This window comes from Zonotrichia albicollis, chromosome 2 (assembly GCF_047830755.1).
Source record: "Zonotrichia albicollis isolate bZonAlb1 chromosome 2, bZonAlb1.hap1, whole genome shotgun sequence".
Taxonomy (NCBI): Eukaryota; Metazoa; Chordata; class Aves; order Passeriformes; family Passerellidae; genus Zonotrichia; species Zonotrichia albicollis.
Window position 1 is genome coordinate 69,752,557 of NC_133820.1, and position 19,279 is coordinate 69,771,835.

The 19,279-nt window shown below is 36.6% G+C and overlaps 1 protein-coding gene across 7 annotated transcripts in view; it reads right to left on the reverse strand.

Moving 5' to 3' along the window:
• The window catches only part of DGKH (diacylglycerol kinase eta), a 159,692-nt gene that overhangs the window by 12,752 nt on the left and 127,661 nt on the right, over positions 1-19,279 (reverse strand). For 6 of the 7 annotated variants that reach the window (XM_005487304.4, XM_074535466.1, XM_074535467.1 and 3 more), the window contains 9 exons: positions 16,980-17,087; positions 14,000-14,113; positions 13,577-13,711; positions 12,319-12,485; positions 11,096-11,201; positions 10,182-10,274; positions 5,896-6,015; positions 5,386-5,494; positions 3,868-3,998 (listed from right to left, as the gene is read on the reverse strand). In XM_005487304.4, the coding sequence (XP_005487361.2) occupies positions 3,868-3,998; positions 5,386-5,494; positions 5,896-6,015; positions 10,182-10,274; positions 11,096-11,201; positions 12,319-12,485; positions 13,577-13,711; positions 14,000-14,113; positions 16,980-17,087 (1,083 nt within the window). The remainder of the gene's footprint in view (positions 1-3,867; positions 3,999-5,385; positions 5,495-5,895; positions 6,016-10,181; positions 10,275-11,095; positions 11,202-12,318; positions 12,486-13,576; positions 13,712-13,999; positions 14,114-16,979; positions 17,088-19,279) is intronic. The other variant, XM_026793657.2, reaches the window with a different exon arrangement.

Below are 19,279 nucleotides of genomic sequence, written 5' to 3' on the forward strand. Positions count from 1 at the left end.
TACTTTCCAAACCACAACAAACCACACAATTTAAAGGTTAAGAACTTACAAATTCTTCAGAACAAATATATTTTCATGAGTAGAACTTTTGTTGGATAAGCAATACAGTGAGGTGCTGCCAGAGTTCAAAATCAGAAGGAAGAAACATATTATGAAATTCCAAAAAAACTCAGCCACTCTTCCCATCAACCTTTGTAAAGCATTTCGCAACACCTTTGATTCAGAAGCAAGAGATTTTGGGTTTATTTCTTTTCCAGCTGAAGTTGCTGTAATGCTTATCACAACAGCAAGTCTCAAGTGCCTCATCAAAAATTTTGGGGACCCCTTTCTGCTACACTTCCAAGGGGAAAAAAACCCAACAAAAACCCTCATTTTTAATGCTTTTATAATAGTTTTCAGTTTGGTGGAAACTAGAATTTATACAGTCATGACACTAAATGCTATTTGGTATTCTCAGTTTACTGATCATGCAGAAAAGTTTGCTGAGATTTTCTCATCTCAGACTAAAAGAATCTGCTACAGCAGCATATCATGCATCATTGAAAGAACAAGAGCCTCAAATATCACTGCAATTGGTGCACGAGACAAAATCTGTTCATATCTAATTGATATCTAGTTAACAAAAATTCAATTTAAGTACACTTCAGTTTTGAAGAAGAAACTGTATCCAGAATTTGAAGAAAAAAAATAGACTTTCTTTTTTCCCAGATATGGCCTTAGAACTACAGTATCACCTCTCCTCCTGCTCTCCCTAACCACTGTGCCATTTCTTGGACAGTTTTTGGCCAAATGTACCACCACTAACAAACAATTTAAGTAAGAACTCCTTAATAATAACAACATCATCTAAATGTGAAATCTACCCTACTTGCATCCCAGTGTTAAAAGCATATCTGAAATCTAACAAATCTTACAAAACTTTTTCTAACAAATCTTAACAAAAGCATGTCTGCAATCTAAAAAATCTAACAAAACTATTTCCATAAAAAAATTTTGCAAAACATGCTACTGCAAAACACAGGGATGAAGTGTCACAGTCCTTGTCACAGATTTTAGTTTGACTGGCACTGCTTAGCAAGGTGATCTGTGGCATGGAAAGCCTTTCTCCAAGGAAACCAACATTGCTTTGGAATGTTAAGGAGACATCATACTAAATGTGTTGCAGTTCTGATTATGACTAAGCTGCCTGAATAGGAACATGACTAAAAAAGTAAATAAGATTTTAAAAAGGTTAAAATAAAGGTTAAATAAGGTTTTTAAAAAAAAAGTCACAACTACACCTTCTTTCTACAGTTTCTGCAGAATAACACACAATTTACTGCCCAGCTATTCATCAAGCAAAAGAAAATCATATGACTGTAAATTTCTAAGATCCCCCTAAATGAAATCAGGCATAAGAGGCTGGAGAAAGATCATTACTGCAAGGACTGAGTAGAAAGAGGTATTCTGGTTTTTCATTTGCCAGTTGCCATACAGAGCTCCCTGAGAATGGGATCCACAAGCTATGCAGAAATACAATTAGAGGTACCCAATTCTTCTGTCAGCATATCAATCTGTTCCAGTGATGCATGCAAAGGAAGAGTGTTTCATCAAATCCTTCTCCATACCACTTTTTATCTCTACTTTTGACCACAAAATGAAAGGTGGGCTCAGAGGATTAAATTAAAACAGGCAGCAATTTTTCCTGCTGCAGACATGAAAGGTAATAGAAGTAAATGTATTGCACATGAGTTAGGAGCTCATGAATCAATGGTGATCTTGTTTAGCTTGTCAGGAAGCACAGGCCTTGCAGTGGAGGAGAGGCTGCAGACAGATTGTAGCTAGCAAGAGCACTGAAGGCTCATTGCACACCCCAATAGCCAAAGGGAGGAAATATTCACAGGGCAGCTTGTGACGTGTTCCTCATTTCCCAAGTAGCACATTACACATCTTGACACCAATTCAGGTCACTGGAGAAAACTGCAGGCTGCCTGAGACATCCTTAATTGGCTCCCTGCAGAGACCCTGCCCTGTAATCAGCAGGATGAGCACTAAACTCTGCTATTTAAGTTCAGTGATGTTGGAGTGCAAGCCCTGCCTGGCCAAAAACCTGGCCTAGCTTATGAAGGGCACTGATTTGGAAGCTCTCGGCATCTGCCAACGAGCACATGGGGCTATTCTGGAGCGAGATTTTGGTTGGCTCAGGGCATGTTTTGGCAACTTGTGTAGAGCAGCTCCTCATCCCACACATCTCTAGTCAGCACTGCATAGAGGAGTTGGCTCTCTGCAGGCCTCTAAGACAAGCCTTTAGACTTTTCATGGCACAGACATTTGTGATGGGATTTTATATACACCGAAGCAACATGAGCCTTAGCAACAGGGATAACGGGTTGGTAATTACCCTGCTGCAGACATTTACTTGGTTTAAGTGCCAGTCCAAATTGGTACTCATGAGAAATAAGGCATGGCCAGAAGCCATGTCCAGTTTAACAATGATCTTACCCACCATAATTTATTCCAACAAGTTGGACTTTTTAAATTTTTTTAACATTTTAGCAAACCTATGCATTGTGTGATGCTGAGTTTCTCAGCTGAATTTTAAGTTTGTTCAGCACTCATTCAGAACAGCGAGTTGCAACATCCATACTGGAACACTGTGGTGGATTGCTTGGACAGTCTTCTATTTCTAAAGTTTTGCAGGGAGGGACTGTTCTAAAACTGTCCCTCCCTGTCAGAAACTATCCTGAAAGAAAGGAATTTAACGTCCATGGAAAGAAGCTTAGGCAATCTAATACCAAAGAGTAAAATAATACACAACAGCCAAACATATTATCTCAAACACAGCTATTTTCAGCAGCTGCTTTCTATTGCAACAGTCGCACAATGCAAGCACTACCCTTATAACATCAGGATTGCACATGATATAAAAAACTTCACATAAAATAACACATTTGTATGAAAATATTGTCTCTACCTGGAGACTACTGTACTGTGGCTAGAACAATGACTTGCACTCTAAATGTAAATGCTTGCAATTTATACAATATCCTATTTCCTCTCTTATGTGCTAAAAGCAGTTGCAAAACCCATTACCAAGAACTCATTACTACCAAGTTCCTGGAAAAAGTCATTTAATGAATCCCCAAAGATATAACCACTATTACATATAATGGATGCACTTAAGTCATTCCTGAAAAGGACCAGCAAGCTCAAATAACAGCCTCAAACTGCTGGATAACATTTCTCCCTGCAAAATGTACCTATCTGACCTCAGAGGAAAAAGGTTTTACAATTTTGAAATAAAATACTCTTTTTAAAAAATCTATACAGACAAATCAGAGGTCTGTCACCAATGGGAAAACCTATTTTGACACACAAACACCAACACCATGTAAGTCAAATACTGCAATTTATTAAGCTGCTTATCTCTCTCATACCCACTATGTCCAATATATACACAATAAATCATGTGGAGCAGATCAGCCCCTGCAGAAGATAGATTCAAAATAATTATAACCACCATCAACTGATCCGTACTGATCATGTTTAATGGAAACAGTGAACTCTTGAAGAAAACATTATATTACACAGATGCTAGTAAGATATCAAATGTGCTTCTCCTATGCCTTCTGACATAAACTGCATTGTATCATTCTGCATGAAGTGGGGGGGAAAAATAAAGAAATTTTGGATAAAACAGATATTTTTAGTTGTGAGTTCAAGTCAGCACTTCAGAAAGGCCCAAGGACAGCGCATATTAGTTTATTGCATATTTGCACAGTGTAAGCCAAGCTACAAGCAATGACAAGTGCAGGGAAAGAAGAAAAGTTGGTTGTTGTTTTGTCAAAGAAAATGGTCAATAGCAGAAAAGTAGCACAAAGGAAATACCTTAAGGTCTCGCCTTTCCAGATGTAAAAGCTCAGAGCCTCGGATGTCATGGCTGATGAAGATTTCTTTGTACTCTCCCAAACTGAGCAGATCCAGCCAAGCAGCAACTTCATCTGTGCCCCATTTTTGAACTACCAAAGTTAAGAGCAAAACCCCCTTAATTTCTACATGCTCAAATGCATCACAAGCAAAGGTTAGGCCAAAGAGAGTGGAAAACAGAGTAGAATTGCCGTGCTAGCAAAGGGAAAGGTTATAGGTGTCTTTTCCACACAAACTGACAATTTCCTTTTTACATGCAGGTTACAGGTTAGCAGTTAACACAAGAAAGTATCTAAACAAAGTTGGGGTTCTTTGCTTTGCAGCCATGCTTTCAGCTTTACTCCAGTTTCTTCAGTAAAGCCTTTAAAACCTCATGTCCCAACAAATTCACATTAAACCAGCTTAGGATCAGTGATGCAAAGTCTAATGTTGTTCTGCTGTATGCCATTAATTTATTAGTAGTCATCCAAGGAGAGGAGAAGCCTTCAAAAACTAATTAACATGTAAAATTAAAATAGCAACCGTACCTCAAATATAGCAATGGCAGCAAGCAAGTCCAGTTTTATTAACAGATTCTAGTATTCTTAATTAAGACAAAAAGTACTCTTTAAGCTGTGTTACACAGGCCATTAAGAAGCTCTCTGTAAAACATTGTTCTCCAAGGTTAGTTGCCCACATTAGTCCCATTAAGACCACATATATTAAAAAAACAGTTACGCTACTTATTGCTATAATTTTGCAACTTCATTCAATGCTGATCGCTTCACTTTATAATGAAGAGAAATCTGATGTCTAATCTGAAACTTAGATCTGATCAACAACTGCAAGATTTTGTAGATTGTGATCAACTGTTCATTGAAAGAATAAAGACATAGAAACAGTTTTCGGACCATTTAATCACTGATTTCGTCCTGGACATAATCTTAAGGAAGTGAGCTCTCGAATAAAAATGGGAAGAGAGGAGGGTGGAGTTTGTTCAACTTCTAATTAAAAAATCAGTATTGCCTATCATGATTTTTTGTTTGAGCTGTCTCACTTACTGAACCAATAACCCACCCAAAAATTAAGAATAACTGGTTAATTAAACCAGTGTGATAAAAGTTATGTCACACCTAAAACTAACATGAAAAACCTGAATTGGAGTATCACAGGGAAACAATGTGTTTACCCATGGCTTGTATGGCTATGAGTAAACCAAATGTAACCACCAGCAAAGACACCGATCCTGTTGCATGATAAAACTTTTAAAGTATTTTCACAGTAGTTCTTTGGTTCACTTGGGAGTATTGGGGGTCCTACTGAATGCTTTCCAAATGCACTGAAAGAAATATTTATCCTAATGAAGATGCCAGTTAGCTCAGGTGCTTTCCACTTTGACTTTAGTCTTAGGTAAGTCTTGTCACCTCTTACCAAAAAAATCCCATAAAATCACATTTACTACAAATGCTACTACTTTTCTTGCAATTTCAAAACACATACCAGGCTGAGAGCTGGTCTTATGCTTCTGAATTTTTTCTTTTTTAAACTTTGGCACTATACGAAACACTGTACTTCTATTGTTTCTTTTAGCATAATCCAGAGGGGGATCCTGCATGAGAAAAGAGGCATAGTTACCTTTAATTAAGAGAAAACAACTGTTAAATTATATGCTTGTGATGGTAATTTATAGCTAATATCAAAAAGTAAGACTCAAATTTACTTCTGTAAAGAATAATGTTAGGATTTAATTCTACACATGTTTGTATTAAAAATATAAATTAAAAATATATGTTTCATGTATTTATTTATCAATCAAAACCTTTACATTCACAGATGGGAACAAAACACAAAAAAAAGGCACTAAGCTTAGAAGGTTGTTCACAGCAGACAGAAATGATCCAGCAACACTACTGAAAGTTCCTCAAGAGATCATGAAAAATTGTAATTTACTTTTCCCTATCAAAAGAAAATTAAGTTCAGTTAAGATCAGAATGTGTTACTCGAACTTACCTCATCATCATTTGGTTGAAAAACATAATAAAGCCAAGGAATCTCAGCAAGTTTTCTCAACTCTATTTCCACACTGTGCAAAGCATCAGACAACAGTTCTTCATGGGGAGCTTCTAACTGCTGTTTATAAACAGGCCAGAAAAACAGGACTTTCAGTTTCATGAGGTTTAACATTTAAGTCTAGATATCTTGTTGCCACACACAGACAGATGACTACTTCATGGTGAGTGTCAACAAATGGTGAAGACAAAAAATCTTACAAAGTTAGACTTTCCTTGAGAGATGTGTGAGACCATCCTGATACTACATTTAGTGCGGTCCCAATCACAAAGGCATGACTGAGACAGCTGAGACTTTTGGTGCAGAGCAGTTGGGAACAGTTGTCAATCCTTGTCATCCTTCACTGCACTCCTGAGTCTTTACAGAGCAAGAGTTATGTGATAACACCACTGCAAGGACACACTAGAAATGGACACTACCAACAGAAGGAAGAGAAAATCTGATGAGAAGAGTAAGCAGCTGAAAAATCTTTGTATGAAATGTGGTCTACAAAAATTGAGTAGATGGTAATAAGCTGCTGTTATTTTTTGCAAATGTGTTCAGATGGTTGATCACTATCTCATATTCAAGTATGATGAATGGATCATGCTGAAGATTTCCATTCCCAAAGGCCTTCCAGTGGTGATATGATACCTGCACTGCCCATTCTAAATAGGTGAGCCAGGGAGCAATAGGCACTGCTTCTGGCTAAGGGTGGAAAGAACTCCTTGGCAGGAGACAAAAAGACAAAAACATCAGTAAAGGCCAAAGGGAAAAAGAAAGTGGTGGCTGTGTAAAAACATTGGGACTTGATGATGCATGTGACTTTGAGGACCTCACAGAGATGCCTGTTTCCTTTAAAACTCCAGACTGAAAACTGCTCTGAAGCTGTTGTGTGAGTGAACCCATGTGGAAGAGGTAAGGAAGGCAGCTGATCCCTTCAAAAGCTGTTTTGAGCTCATCTGGGATTGCTGAAACACCATTTTGAGGTAAAGAGTTGAATCCTAGACCAAGTTGCTTGGAATCATTAATAAAGCAATCTGAATATCTATTTCGCTCTTTAAAGTAAAAGTAGTCCAAAAGCAGTGCAGAATATCCTTCTGAAAAGATCTAATTCTGTTACATCCTAGGGAATGCATTTTTAAAACGGAATTATAAGAAAATCTTGGATCTCTAGTGCTGGAAAAATATTTTGACATTGTTGGAGTTTAGTGATAAATTACAAACCCCATTAATTTATCCTGCCTAACAAAAATGTCTTTCCTTTGCTTCAGTAGTCTGCCTATGTTCCCATCTTTCAAAGGAGAGACTATCTATAGTAAGACCTTACTGTCTAGTATAGTGATACTGGAAATATAAGCTCCCTTTGTTATTATGTTATTTTCTCTGTGTGTCCATAAGCAGATTTTGATCTTTATTTTGACCTTTTTTTTTTTCCCCATTTGAACAGTTCAGTTAATTTGGAGCATGGGAAAAAAGCCACTTGTCTTTGAAGAAGTTACAACTTTTCTTGTGTTTTCATTTCTGAGAAATTAAGCAAGTCATCTATTTTCTATAAAAGAATGAAGCAACGAATTCTTTCTTCCTCAACAAGTAATGATCTAATTGCTTGATTCTCAGAGGAAAACATTTTGCCTGGGGACAAAAAAATACTCATCTGATGGTGCTCCTGAAATAAATCCAAAATAATAATTCTGGTATAGAAAGAATCAGCAATTCAGGGCAAATTCTCCTCCTACAACATCTTGGAATATCTTATTTCCAAGACAAAAATTCAGACTATGAATGAAGAAATAAAACTAAAGGATTTTTTTTATTTTTTTCTCTATTTAAATTTTTGATATAAAAATATTTTATTTCAGTGAGTTTAGATAACTTTATTCCATTGAAATGAAACAGTCCATCATACTTTTTCCTTAATGCATTTGAAAACTGAGCTAGGCTCCAGAGTGGAAATGCTTTTTAAAATTAAAAAATGGACACAGTGCCATTGGAAAGTATCTAGACAAAATATAGCATTTTTAATTTTTTCCAAACTGTATTCCTGTCATAAGCTTCTGAGAGATTCCACAAATCAGCTTCATTGTCCTATCTTGAGCAGCCTGGTCTCATAGAAGATATCCCTGCTCATAGCAGAGGAGTTGGAACTGGAAAATCTTTAAGGTCACATCCACCTCAAAACATTCTGTGATCCTGTGTTATTATCGTCTCACTAAAGATTGTATTTTACCATTTGTTGTGATTTAATATACCTACTGTTGTATGAATTTGTTAATCATAGTTCTTGCAGGAGGTGGAAGGAACCACAGACTTGTTTTATGTTAATTTACAGGTTTTTTTCTCTTTCTCAGGAGCTGTAAGAGCAAAAGCCAATAGCCAGCAAATAGCAACCAAAGAAGCAGCTTACCAAGCATCCCAGTTTAGTTGCTGGCTGGGGTTAAACCAAATTGTATAAGCACCAAAGATATGAGTTTACTGCTCTCAAGAGCTTTGACCACAGGAAGGAGGGATGTGGGAGAAGTGAATACAACAAAACTTTAGAGGAAGATATGAAAGAAAGAATGTCTGTTGTTGTCAGAGAAGAAAGATCCTTATTTATGATGGGAGTGCTGATGCATCAAGCAACATCTTAAATTTCACCTCTCTCTCTGTTAATAGAATGAGGGACCAACATAGAGGCAACGTCAGCATTTATAAAATACATGGCAATAAGGTTAACCAGAGTGCCTTGTTACTGTGACTGTGAAATACTCATCTAAATGAGGACGATGTCAAATGAGCGTAATGGACACCTCTGGAATATTGTCTTGGTACCTTCCAAACAGCCTTTTTACTAAAAAAGGGCCTGATGTAGCCTCATGAAGACATTTGCACAACCATAATGAGAAGCAGAAGTACAACGTGTAAAAATTCAGAAACAGAAAAATGAATCAAATTAAGCTTTGGAGCCTGAACAAGGGCCCAGTCCAAAAACACAATGAGATCATAACCTGCTGCAGAAAAGGTAATGTTTCAATGGGAAGGTTTCCATAATAACATTATTTCCAAACTGTCCTGATAAATTTCACCAGTCCTAGTATGGCATAACCAACTTAAATATTTTCTTCTAATTACTATTGTAAAAATATTAATTTTTTTTAAATCTCTATTTTAATTCCCAGCTAAATCTAAAATATATGAGATTAGCAATAGCAATTTGAAAAAAAAAAATCAGCAGGTGTTTTTTCCCTTTTCTTGGACAAAAACATCTAATGAAAAAATTTTTCTTTCAAAAACACTGCCAAATAAAACATGTGAACCTAATCTTTGACTATTTCTATAACTTAACAAATTATTAGCCTTTAGATTATGTTTACTTTTGGTTACTCTAAAACAGATTTATCACTTGTTTGTATGGTATGTGGACCTGCAGTAAGTATTATATCCTAACTCAGCTAAATGAAAATATTCCTATTAATATCCATTTTTAATTACAACACTTATATAAAAGAGCTAGTAATGAATCTGCTTTTGAATCTAAAGAAAATGTAATTGCTCCTACTGAGTGTCTTCTTCATGAGAAAATGGAGCAGTATAGAAAACATGACATCTTTCTTCTCTTCATAATGTCAGTAGAGAAGTTTTCTAATTATACATCCAGATACAATTGTTGAGAAATCTTAATCATTTTAGCCACAAACACTTGTCAAAGAAGATGCCAAGTACCATTAAGGGTTTTACTGAATACTTACCAGTTAAAGATTATAAAAAAGCTCCTGACAAGTATTAGAACAAGAGTGATACTTCCTTGCCCAGATTAGGTCCGTAGAAGTTGACTGTCTAAGTCTAAACATCTCTCATCCCAGGCTCCCCTTAAACTCTGAAGATGGTCACATAATAGTTCTCCAGAGTTTCTCTTAAATGCTCTATCTTCAGAAGATAAATAATCTTTTTCTAACATAGGCCTCCAAGACAGCGGAGTGTGAATCAGCCTCCCAAGGATACCTATTTCTCTCCCCTGACTTTTCACAAAAAGAGCCCAAACAATGACTCAGCTATCTGAGGTGAGGCAAGATGGATGCCCGTCTAAGAGAAGATTTCAAAATTCATGCTGATCCAACCACAAATGCAGAGTAGTCTTCTCCTATCGACCTTGAAGAGCTTTTTGCAGTGTGTCATCACTTTGGCACCAATTTACCAAAAATCAGCAAAGAATAAAACACAGATTATCTGAATGAAGAATAAAATCATGTGCTTTGTGACCTTACCAAAGGAACTCTTCCTACTAGCAGAGATTCTGTTTCATTGTGTAAGGCTTTCACATTGACAGCTATCTCCATGGCAGTGTTTCTGGTAAGGCTCTGGGGAATAAGAAGCATAAACATTCTTTGAAGTGATGCAAGTCAGACTGAGAATAAGTACTTTCACCTTACAGCACAGATCTTAAGTGCCTTCTCCTAGGAGAAATACATCAATACAAGTTCTAAATTGACAACCTGTTCAGCACTGAGAATAGAAACCAAAAACGTAGCATCTATTTGCTGTCTTTTCCTCAACTTCATTTAGTATGACATTAATGCAGTCCTGAAGATCATCAGGTGATCAGCTACCATATCAATCCACATATGACAAAGGCCAGTAGAAAAGTTGAGAATTTCATTTAACAATGACTATTGACTTTAATTTTTCTCCTTATCCTCAGCAGAAGCAAGCTCCTAACCACACTTCAGGAAGCAAGGTCAACTAACAAATTTACCCTGTGTCCATTTAGGTTAGATATGGACAGCCTCTACCTAATGAATCAGTCCTGGGTCCAATCCCAGAAAACACCCAGATTATCTAGTGTGAAGAGAGAAACCAGTAAACTCATTCCCCTCAGCCCCTTTGCCTTCTCTGTATAGCACCTGGATAGCAATTAAGCATGAACATTTCTGTGAAAGCATCCACAGAAAATGACCTTTATGTAGTAACAGATCTGGTTCAGCCCCTGTCATGCCTCCACCCTCTCTGAGGATATGCCTGCACAGTACCAGGTGGGGAGAACAGTGGGGAATGCACAAACTGCATCTTCTGCTTTCTCATCCAACTTGTTTTCAAATGGGGACAGGGGACAGTCCCCATGCCACAAACTTGTGCACCCAGATGTTACAGCCTATTTATATAAATCTCTGTTCTTCTTTACCTCAGGAAACCTTGGGTTGGCTTTATTTAATGCATGTGAACATGCATTAACAGCATGAGCAAGCTCCTGCTCCAAGAGGCCATGTACTTTTGCTGCTTCACAGATCCTAAAAAAAAACATTTAAAAAGGAGAATAATGTTTCTTAATTTCTTTAAAGAATAATTCTTGAGTACACAGCTTCATCAGATAAGAAAATGCACAAGAACGTGTTTCAAAAACCACTTAGAAAATTATAGTCCTTTATAACAAAAATTGAAAAGCAAGTATTTCTTCAAGCAATATAGCACGTTGTAGAAATTATATCCATCACACAGATTATTTATGATGCTACAAAGTACTGAGATACATATATTTGTCTTAGAACACTAATGCTATACAAAAAAACGGACCAAAAAATGTTGGTCCTATTAATTCAAGTAAACTACAGAGGAAAACTCTAGCACATTGCAATAACTTACTTGAAATTATCTTAAAAACCCTTACACCTATTTCACAAGGCATATCCTTCAGATGTGACATGCAAATTGGCTGCAGTCATTTCAGATTATGGGAGGTCCAACTGTAACTACAACCTCCAGACCATCTCTAGAACAGTGAAGTTTTTAAGATGTCTTGGCTAAACTTCACTTTCAGTAATTGATAAACTAAATTATTTGTCTATGACTGCAGAATAAAGAGAGTATGTAGCCCTTCCTTTCTTATATTACTGGTGATTTTGATGTTAAATATAATTAGTTGCTATGATAAAATTAATAGCAGCTTTATAAAATGTTCTGATTTAAAAAAAGTTTTTATTTATCTTAGCCTATATGAATGACTGAAGTGTCCGTCCTGCTGACTTCTAGAGTTGACTTCTAAAGGGTTTTTCCAATAATTCCCAATTATAACTTTGCTTTGTCATAAAAAGAGAACCCCTAATTTTTGCAAAGAGGCTTTAGAGTTTTCCACTTCAGTTGCTACTTCAGAAAGTTGGTTTACAAGGAAAAAAACCAACACAAAAACAAATAAATAAAATTTTAAAAAATACATAGGAAAAGGACACAAAAAAAAGTTGAGCCTCAAAAATAAAATAAAAAATTTAAATTAGAAAAAAGCAACTGATATAGTGGCAACAAAACTTTAAACCAGGGAAAATGTACATGTCTAAGTCTCTGGATGAATTTGCATTAATAATTCACTCTTAGTGTCTAGGTTGCCAATCCAACTTATTAATTTTACTTTACCTTGTAATAAGTTCTTCTGCGGCTTGTGAGCACAACTGGATCTGTGCAACTTCTTCTTCTGTAGCCAACTCAACAGCTTGCTGAGGGTACAAGGGAGATCGAATGACAGGTTTGCAGGAATCATACTTCTGCTTGTCCTCCCAAGACTTCAGGGTGTTTTCAAAGGCCTAATCAAAATGAATTATACATTCCATTGACAGCACTTGGGAGTATTCTTTCTCATTAAAAATTTTAATTTTACATTTTACATAAATTGAAATTATATATTATTTTAGTTAAAATTAACTTAACAAATAAACAGGTGCTTAATTTAATTTTATGTAAATGATACTATCTGATTAAATAGTAGTTTTACAGCTAAAGTTTTTAAAACTTGGTATAGAGAGTAAGTCACTTCTGAAATCTTGTTCTCTGTCTCCTCCCCATAATCTTAAAAATGTGTCTTCCAAATCAATAAGAACACAAAGACAGTGATAACTGTTGGACTCAATGATCTTAGAGGTATTTTCCAACCTAAATAATTCTAGAATTTTGCAATTCTCTAACATAAGCACACTTTTTGTGGATAGCAAGATTGAAATTCAAAATTGATACAGAATTCAAACATTAAAAATGGTGGAGAAATAACAAAATTTACTAAAATAGAGTTCAAATTCCACCTTAACTTTGCCCTAAATTCAGGATCCAGCTAGTGGATGGAGAACTGAGGGGCAGTTGTACCTTTCACACAATAACCCCAGACAAGCATGAACTCTCCAGTGGCTTTGTGACTAGGCTGTATACTTGTGTCTCTTCTGTCTGAGACTGGTTCATGGGGGAGAGGGAGGATTGGTAGGACAGAGAGAGAAATCTGCAGAGAGCTATTCTGGAAAATGGACAGCATAGAACTTTGCTATTTATGCAACTGTGCTAGAATTTCCAGTGTGTGACTGGTATAACACACCTAGAGAAAAAGAAAGAAGCAGTAGAAGGGGAGGGAGGGAGGAACAGATAAAATGTTGACCATTCTTACTATATATTAATAAGAATATAGGATTAGCACTAATGAAACAAATAAAAGCTAACAAAATTTTGCCACTTATACAAAATAATAATTCTCTATCCAGCTCATTATAGAAATTATATCACTGTAAGTAACCACATGAATTATATAAATAGTTATAAAACACTTTTATAAGCACTGTTTTGTTCACATTATAACTGAAACAAATTATTACAGAAACCAATGTTAGCAATGGTAGCTCTTTCTGCAACATACTCTGTCTCGTGTTAGCATCTGAGCTCTGTTTTTATGTATGATCTTAATAACTCCTGGGGGCTGGATCCATGCCTCTCCATCGACTTGCACTGGAACCCCTTCATCACCAAGTATGGTGATCTTTACTGACCGACACTGGAAAAGAACAAACACATTATTTTACAGGGCAATAAATACTGCTGAGACTGACAGGCCACCTGTAATCTGTTGATTACGAGGAGCTGTGGCTTCTCTCCAGAACTGTCTCAGGAATTAAGCTCTCCTATACTTCATTCATCATTGAAGACAATGTGTTAGCCGCTAAAAGCAAAACAATGTCAGTGCTTTATTAATGTATAGTGTGGTGGTCATCAAGAATCCCGCTATTGCCAGAATCCCAAACTGCTGCCAACCATCCTGCATGCTTGCAAGAAAGCAACAAACCTGAGCTATCCTGTGGTGCTGCAGTTTGATGACTCTGGACACCGCCATCTGCATGCTGCCAAATACAGCAACAACTTCTAAGATTTTATCATCAAATGATGGAGCTCCAAATATCTGTGAGGAAAAGAAAGTATTCCATTTTTGATTGCAAAGCCAGTGCTTAGATTGCTATGAAACACAGCTTCATTTACAGATTTGTTTTCAACATTTAAATGCTCTAAATTCTTTACTGTAGAATAACTACACTGTTTCTCCAAAGTCATAGGAATAAGATACCACAGACAACAGGCAAATATCATTTAAAAAAGCAATGCTGATAGCATCTGAAATATCTGGATGATAAGGCATATCCTTATATAGAAAAGATGGCATGTTTCAGAATGCAGATTAAATATGTTTTTCAAGGCAAGAAGAAAGGCCAATTAAAATCTCTGCTTGGGTAATGTACTTAATATCTAAGAGGTTCTTGAAGGTAGGAGAAGGTAAGAGAAATAAATGCTTTCCTTTTCTTCTCAGAAGTGCTGATCTGTTTATATTCTGAATTCTCTGGAAACCAACATCCGAGTCCGTGCTCTGCTCAACTTAACAGAGCTTTGATACTGAAGACAATCTTGTTTGTGCTGTCTATAATTATCCAGTGCAAACAAGAAAACCACTTCTGTATGGAACAGATGTCCTTCTGTGCAGCCGAGGTGCAGAATTTCCACAGGCTCACACAAAGCCAGGAACTCTCGCCACCTGGTGTGCTGCCGGGGAATTCAGCCTCAGCACAGATCTCAGGCCGCACTTTGGCTGAGTCTGGTGGGTGATACCATGCTAAGGTCACTTGGAGCTTGGCCATTTCACCTTGATATGCAATAGGGAGCAATGAGGGAGAAAAATCAGCAGAAGACATCACTCCAGTAAGAGTTTAGTGGGTAGGGAGATCACCTCTCTGAGCAGTACTTGGACTCCCTCAGTTGGCACCTCAGGCAGAGTACACTAAATCAGTAACACCTGAGACGAGACTGGAGAAAAACAGTTTCTCCATCTCATTTTTTTTTCCAGTTTCCATGGATTTTTTTCCATTTTTCACAGGAATGTATTAACATCTTGAAAAGAACCAAGATCATGATACTGCAGTTCCACGAGAAGAAGTGCGGAGAGTTCTTGATCCAGTAACTAATGTTTACAGGGCTAGCTCTGGCATGTGTTAAGAAAAAACAGCTGTAAAATTTCATTTATTTTGTGTTGCCATTTCAGCAAAAGGACAGGAAACACTCAACCAAGTCTTCTGCTGTGTCTCTCCACCAGCAATATCTGTACCGATAACCAATCTCTTTTTTCTCCTTTTTTTTCTTTTAAAGGCAAACCAATCTCTGTGTATCAACATTCAAATTGATTCCTTTCCTGTTGCAGCTCAAGTTTCCAGCCTGTCTTCTGAACACTAAAATTACATGCTGTGCTCAAGCCAGTCAGGGTGCAGATGCCCTGCTTTGCTCACTGCTAATGTTTCAGCAATCATCAGAGCTGTCAAGGTAACATCTTTCATTTGTCCAGACAAGCAGAACCAGCAGCACTTCAGACCACTATCACCTCTTGATGTAGAGTCATTCAAGACTGCACTAAAGCAGTGAATTATGCTCCTAACTTTGGCCAGAACAAACATGTCACTCTGCTGGCACATCTGCTCACTAGAAGAATAAGAATATCAGTAAAACTGCTCCAGGACACACACATTTACTGTATACTAGTATGAAAGCTGAGGCAAATCTTTTCTCTCACTGAAGCAGTCCAGGGAGAAAAAAAACCCCCTGAACAGGGACTGAGCAGATGTTAGAGCAGCTTTCAAGTTCTGACTATGAACATGGACTATATATAAAGGCTTTAGATATCCATTGCCAAATATAAACAGAATTTACATCCTCTGACATATACCAAAAATAAGAAAAGGAACTAAAACATGTCTAAATTTCTTTTTTCACTTTTACATATGTGTATATATATACACATATATATACACATATGCAATTCTATATGTATTATATAATATAAACATGCAATTACATACAATAGATATGATATTCAATAACATATGTTATATGTAGCTATGTTTCTATGTATGCATTAAAAAATGAAAGGATGAAACCTCCCAAGAAACATAAAATGTTTTGGCAAAAGAGTCCTGGATTGTCTACACCAAAATCACAAGCCAGCTTGCAACTACAATTTTAGGTGATTCAGACATCACACATTAAATCAGGACATGCAGATTAGGATAATCTACTAGTAATTACAGTTGGTGAGCTGTGAGTGAAGTGGGTAGGGGCAGTAACACTGTTCCAGGTTGTAAGGCATATAGGGATCCATGTGATGAAATGTTTCTTTGGAGTTGAAAGAAAGAAGGGAAAAAAGGTACCTTAACGTATTTTAAAGGTTCATTTAAAATAATATTCAAAAACCAGTTTACTACCCCAACTAAATTATCAGACACTAAATTCATCAGTCTTCATTTTCCGGATCACCATCCCTCACAGCAAAGCTGTTTGAAAACAGGAGAAAATTAAGGTATAAACTTTGACTGATTATCCTGTCTACCCTGCTTGTTGTTAGACTATATCAAAGAGAAAAATCTATGCTTTGAGAAACCTTATTTACAGACATCTGTAAAACAATATAGAGAAAAATTACTTGTGCCTCTGTTTATAAAATTAATTTCTAAAAATACTCAAAGAGCCATTTAAAAAACAAAATCATTATGCTTTATTATGAACATTTTGCTGGAATAGATATGACAGAAGAAAATGGACAGTAAAAAATCATGGAACATATTTTCAGTTTAAAAAACCAGCAAGACCATACAAGAACTGAAACATCCTCCTGAAATAAGAGTTGCTATCCAAACTATATGCTACTACTTTTAAAATCAAGTGAGAAGAGCCATTCATTATATTTATTGCTGATTTTGCCCAGAAGGTTAAGTCTCTTTAATGCTACTTACATCATCTTCTTTGGTTCCACCCCAGAAATTAGTCCCACCAGCATAGCTGGGAATGTTTAGCACAGCTATGCCCTGCAGGCTTGGAAGGGGGATGTACTGTCCATCACACTGTAAAGGATAAATACTCCTTCAGTACATAAATAATATTATAAAAGTAATCAGTAAAGAGTAATTTTTAGCACATGAAGTTTCAACAGAGCTGGCAGGGGACAACAGAGTCTTTAAGAGGTCTGATACAAGACTAGTCCCTCCATGCAATGCAGCACCTCTAAAACAAACCTCTTCTTTCCAGTCTTACAGAGGTGAAAAACATGTAGCTCTACATGCTGTACTATCTACAGCAGTGGTGCTCCATGAGTCTTGAAAGAAACATTTTCACATCCCTTGTTATGAAATTTCTCATGCACTTTGACCATGGTCTGTCCATCAAGGATTAAAAATCTTTTTGCAGTAAGAAAATCAATCTCCCTGAGTGCACACAGCAAGATTGCCAAGGACTTTACAAAAATATTCATTTATACATTTAGGAACTAGTATTCCATCCGATACCAGCATTCCAAAAATTGCAATTGCAACTTGTTATTTAGTCAAATCCATTTAAACCAGGGGCTGTGGGGTGGGTGTCAAGAATATCCAATAATATTTCTGGCATGGCCACAAACATGTGCTTAGCTGTCAGTATTTATATGTATTGTTGACTTCCTGCAAAAATAATTTTACTCTCCTCCCAGAAGTGCAAAGACAAATCTAGGACTGACCCCACAGGTGTCACCCTGGCTGTAGATGGGAGTTGTTGATTTTGCAGGTAAGAGGTCGCCCTTATTTCCAACCATCTAGTCCTTCCTTCTTACTGCTTTATCTTCCAAAACACATAAGCAACTCCATGTCCTCATGATCCTGGCTCAACAGGATCATGGGATGGCATCAACCTCCCTTTTGGCCAAGAATAAGTTTACAGACACCAGTGAAACCACTGCTGACTTACAGCAGTACAACTGCCTGCAGGGGGAAGCCCAAAGATCTCACACCATTCTACTGGGAGTCAAAAGTGCAGTCCTGCAGCAGTGCCACAGGCATGGAATTGAAGCACGTTATAAGTGACAAGCAAGGTGTCACTTTATGGACCATGAAATTGCCAGTCAAGCTGCCTTTAATGAAGATTGCTAGATGACTGCATGTTACCAGTCCACAGAAGGATCTTAAAATTATACAAATGAAAGAGAAAATCTAAAGAAATAAGGACAAAATTTGTAGCATCTTTATCAGGAGGAGAAAGAGATGCAAATTATTTCCAGAATGTGCTTAGTGCTCTCTTTTTGTGACTTATCTTAGCAGCAAGACAGAATGTAACATTTTAATCAAGATGTGTCAGTATCCAAAATATGGTGTGATATTAATAGATGCTGCATAGCCATTTGTATTACAGTAGAAGTCTGCTTCTAGTGCCTGAATATGCAGGCATAATATATCCAATAATATGCAAGACAACATTAAAAGTGCAATTTTTACTTGCTGACTTACTTACAGGAATATTGGGGAAAAAAATATGGAAAGGTCAACGATATTATTGAATCTTATTTGAATCCAATTCAAAAGATCCTTAATTTAGAATTCTATCTCCTGGCATTATATTTGCTAACTACTGCATAATTCCTTGATAATTACTCAATCCTTAGCTAACTGCAATCTGCTGCTACCAGACAAGATCCTCCTAAATCTCAGAGTGAGAAAGAGCTCCAGTAACCTAAAATTATTCTTTCAAGTTAAAAAGTTAATCTCATATAAATATCATAAACTTCCATATGAAATAGTTAGTATGAAATACAAAGAGAAATTATATGTGTTATACATAGTTTCTGTCAAAGTCCATCTTAGATATTCTTTGGTGAAAACAGTAACCATCCTGTAGTCTTTTTCTGCATTTGGGAATCATTTATTTCTCCTTTAAGTTCCCAGTACCATGTGGAAGACTTCAATTTTATGTTAGAACTTAAAAGCCAAATAAGAACTATGTTTAGACATGTAATTTGTTGTTGCTGTGATAATATCTTGCATTTTCGTGTGAATATTAGAGAAAGTCTCTACTGCTGTAGCTGGGCTTCTTGCAATGCATATTCAGAATCTCCTCCCTTTTGTCAGGAATTTTTTACTATTTAGATGCTCTTCCTATACATGTAGCTTTCATATACTTTCAATTGAACCTGAAGGATTAAGACTCCTGATCTCTTTTCTTCTCTTAATTTTATGGTCATTTCTGTGGTTGCCATTAAAACGTGGTCTGTCTTTTTATACAGTGAACA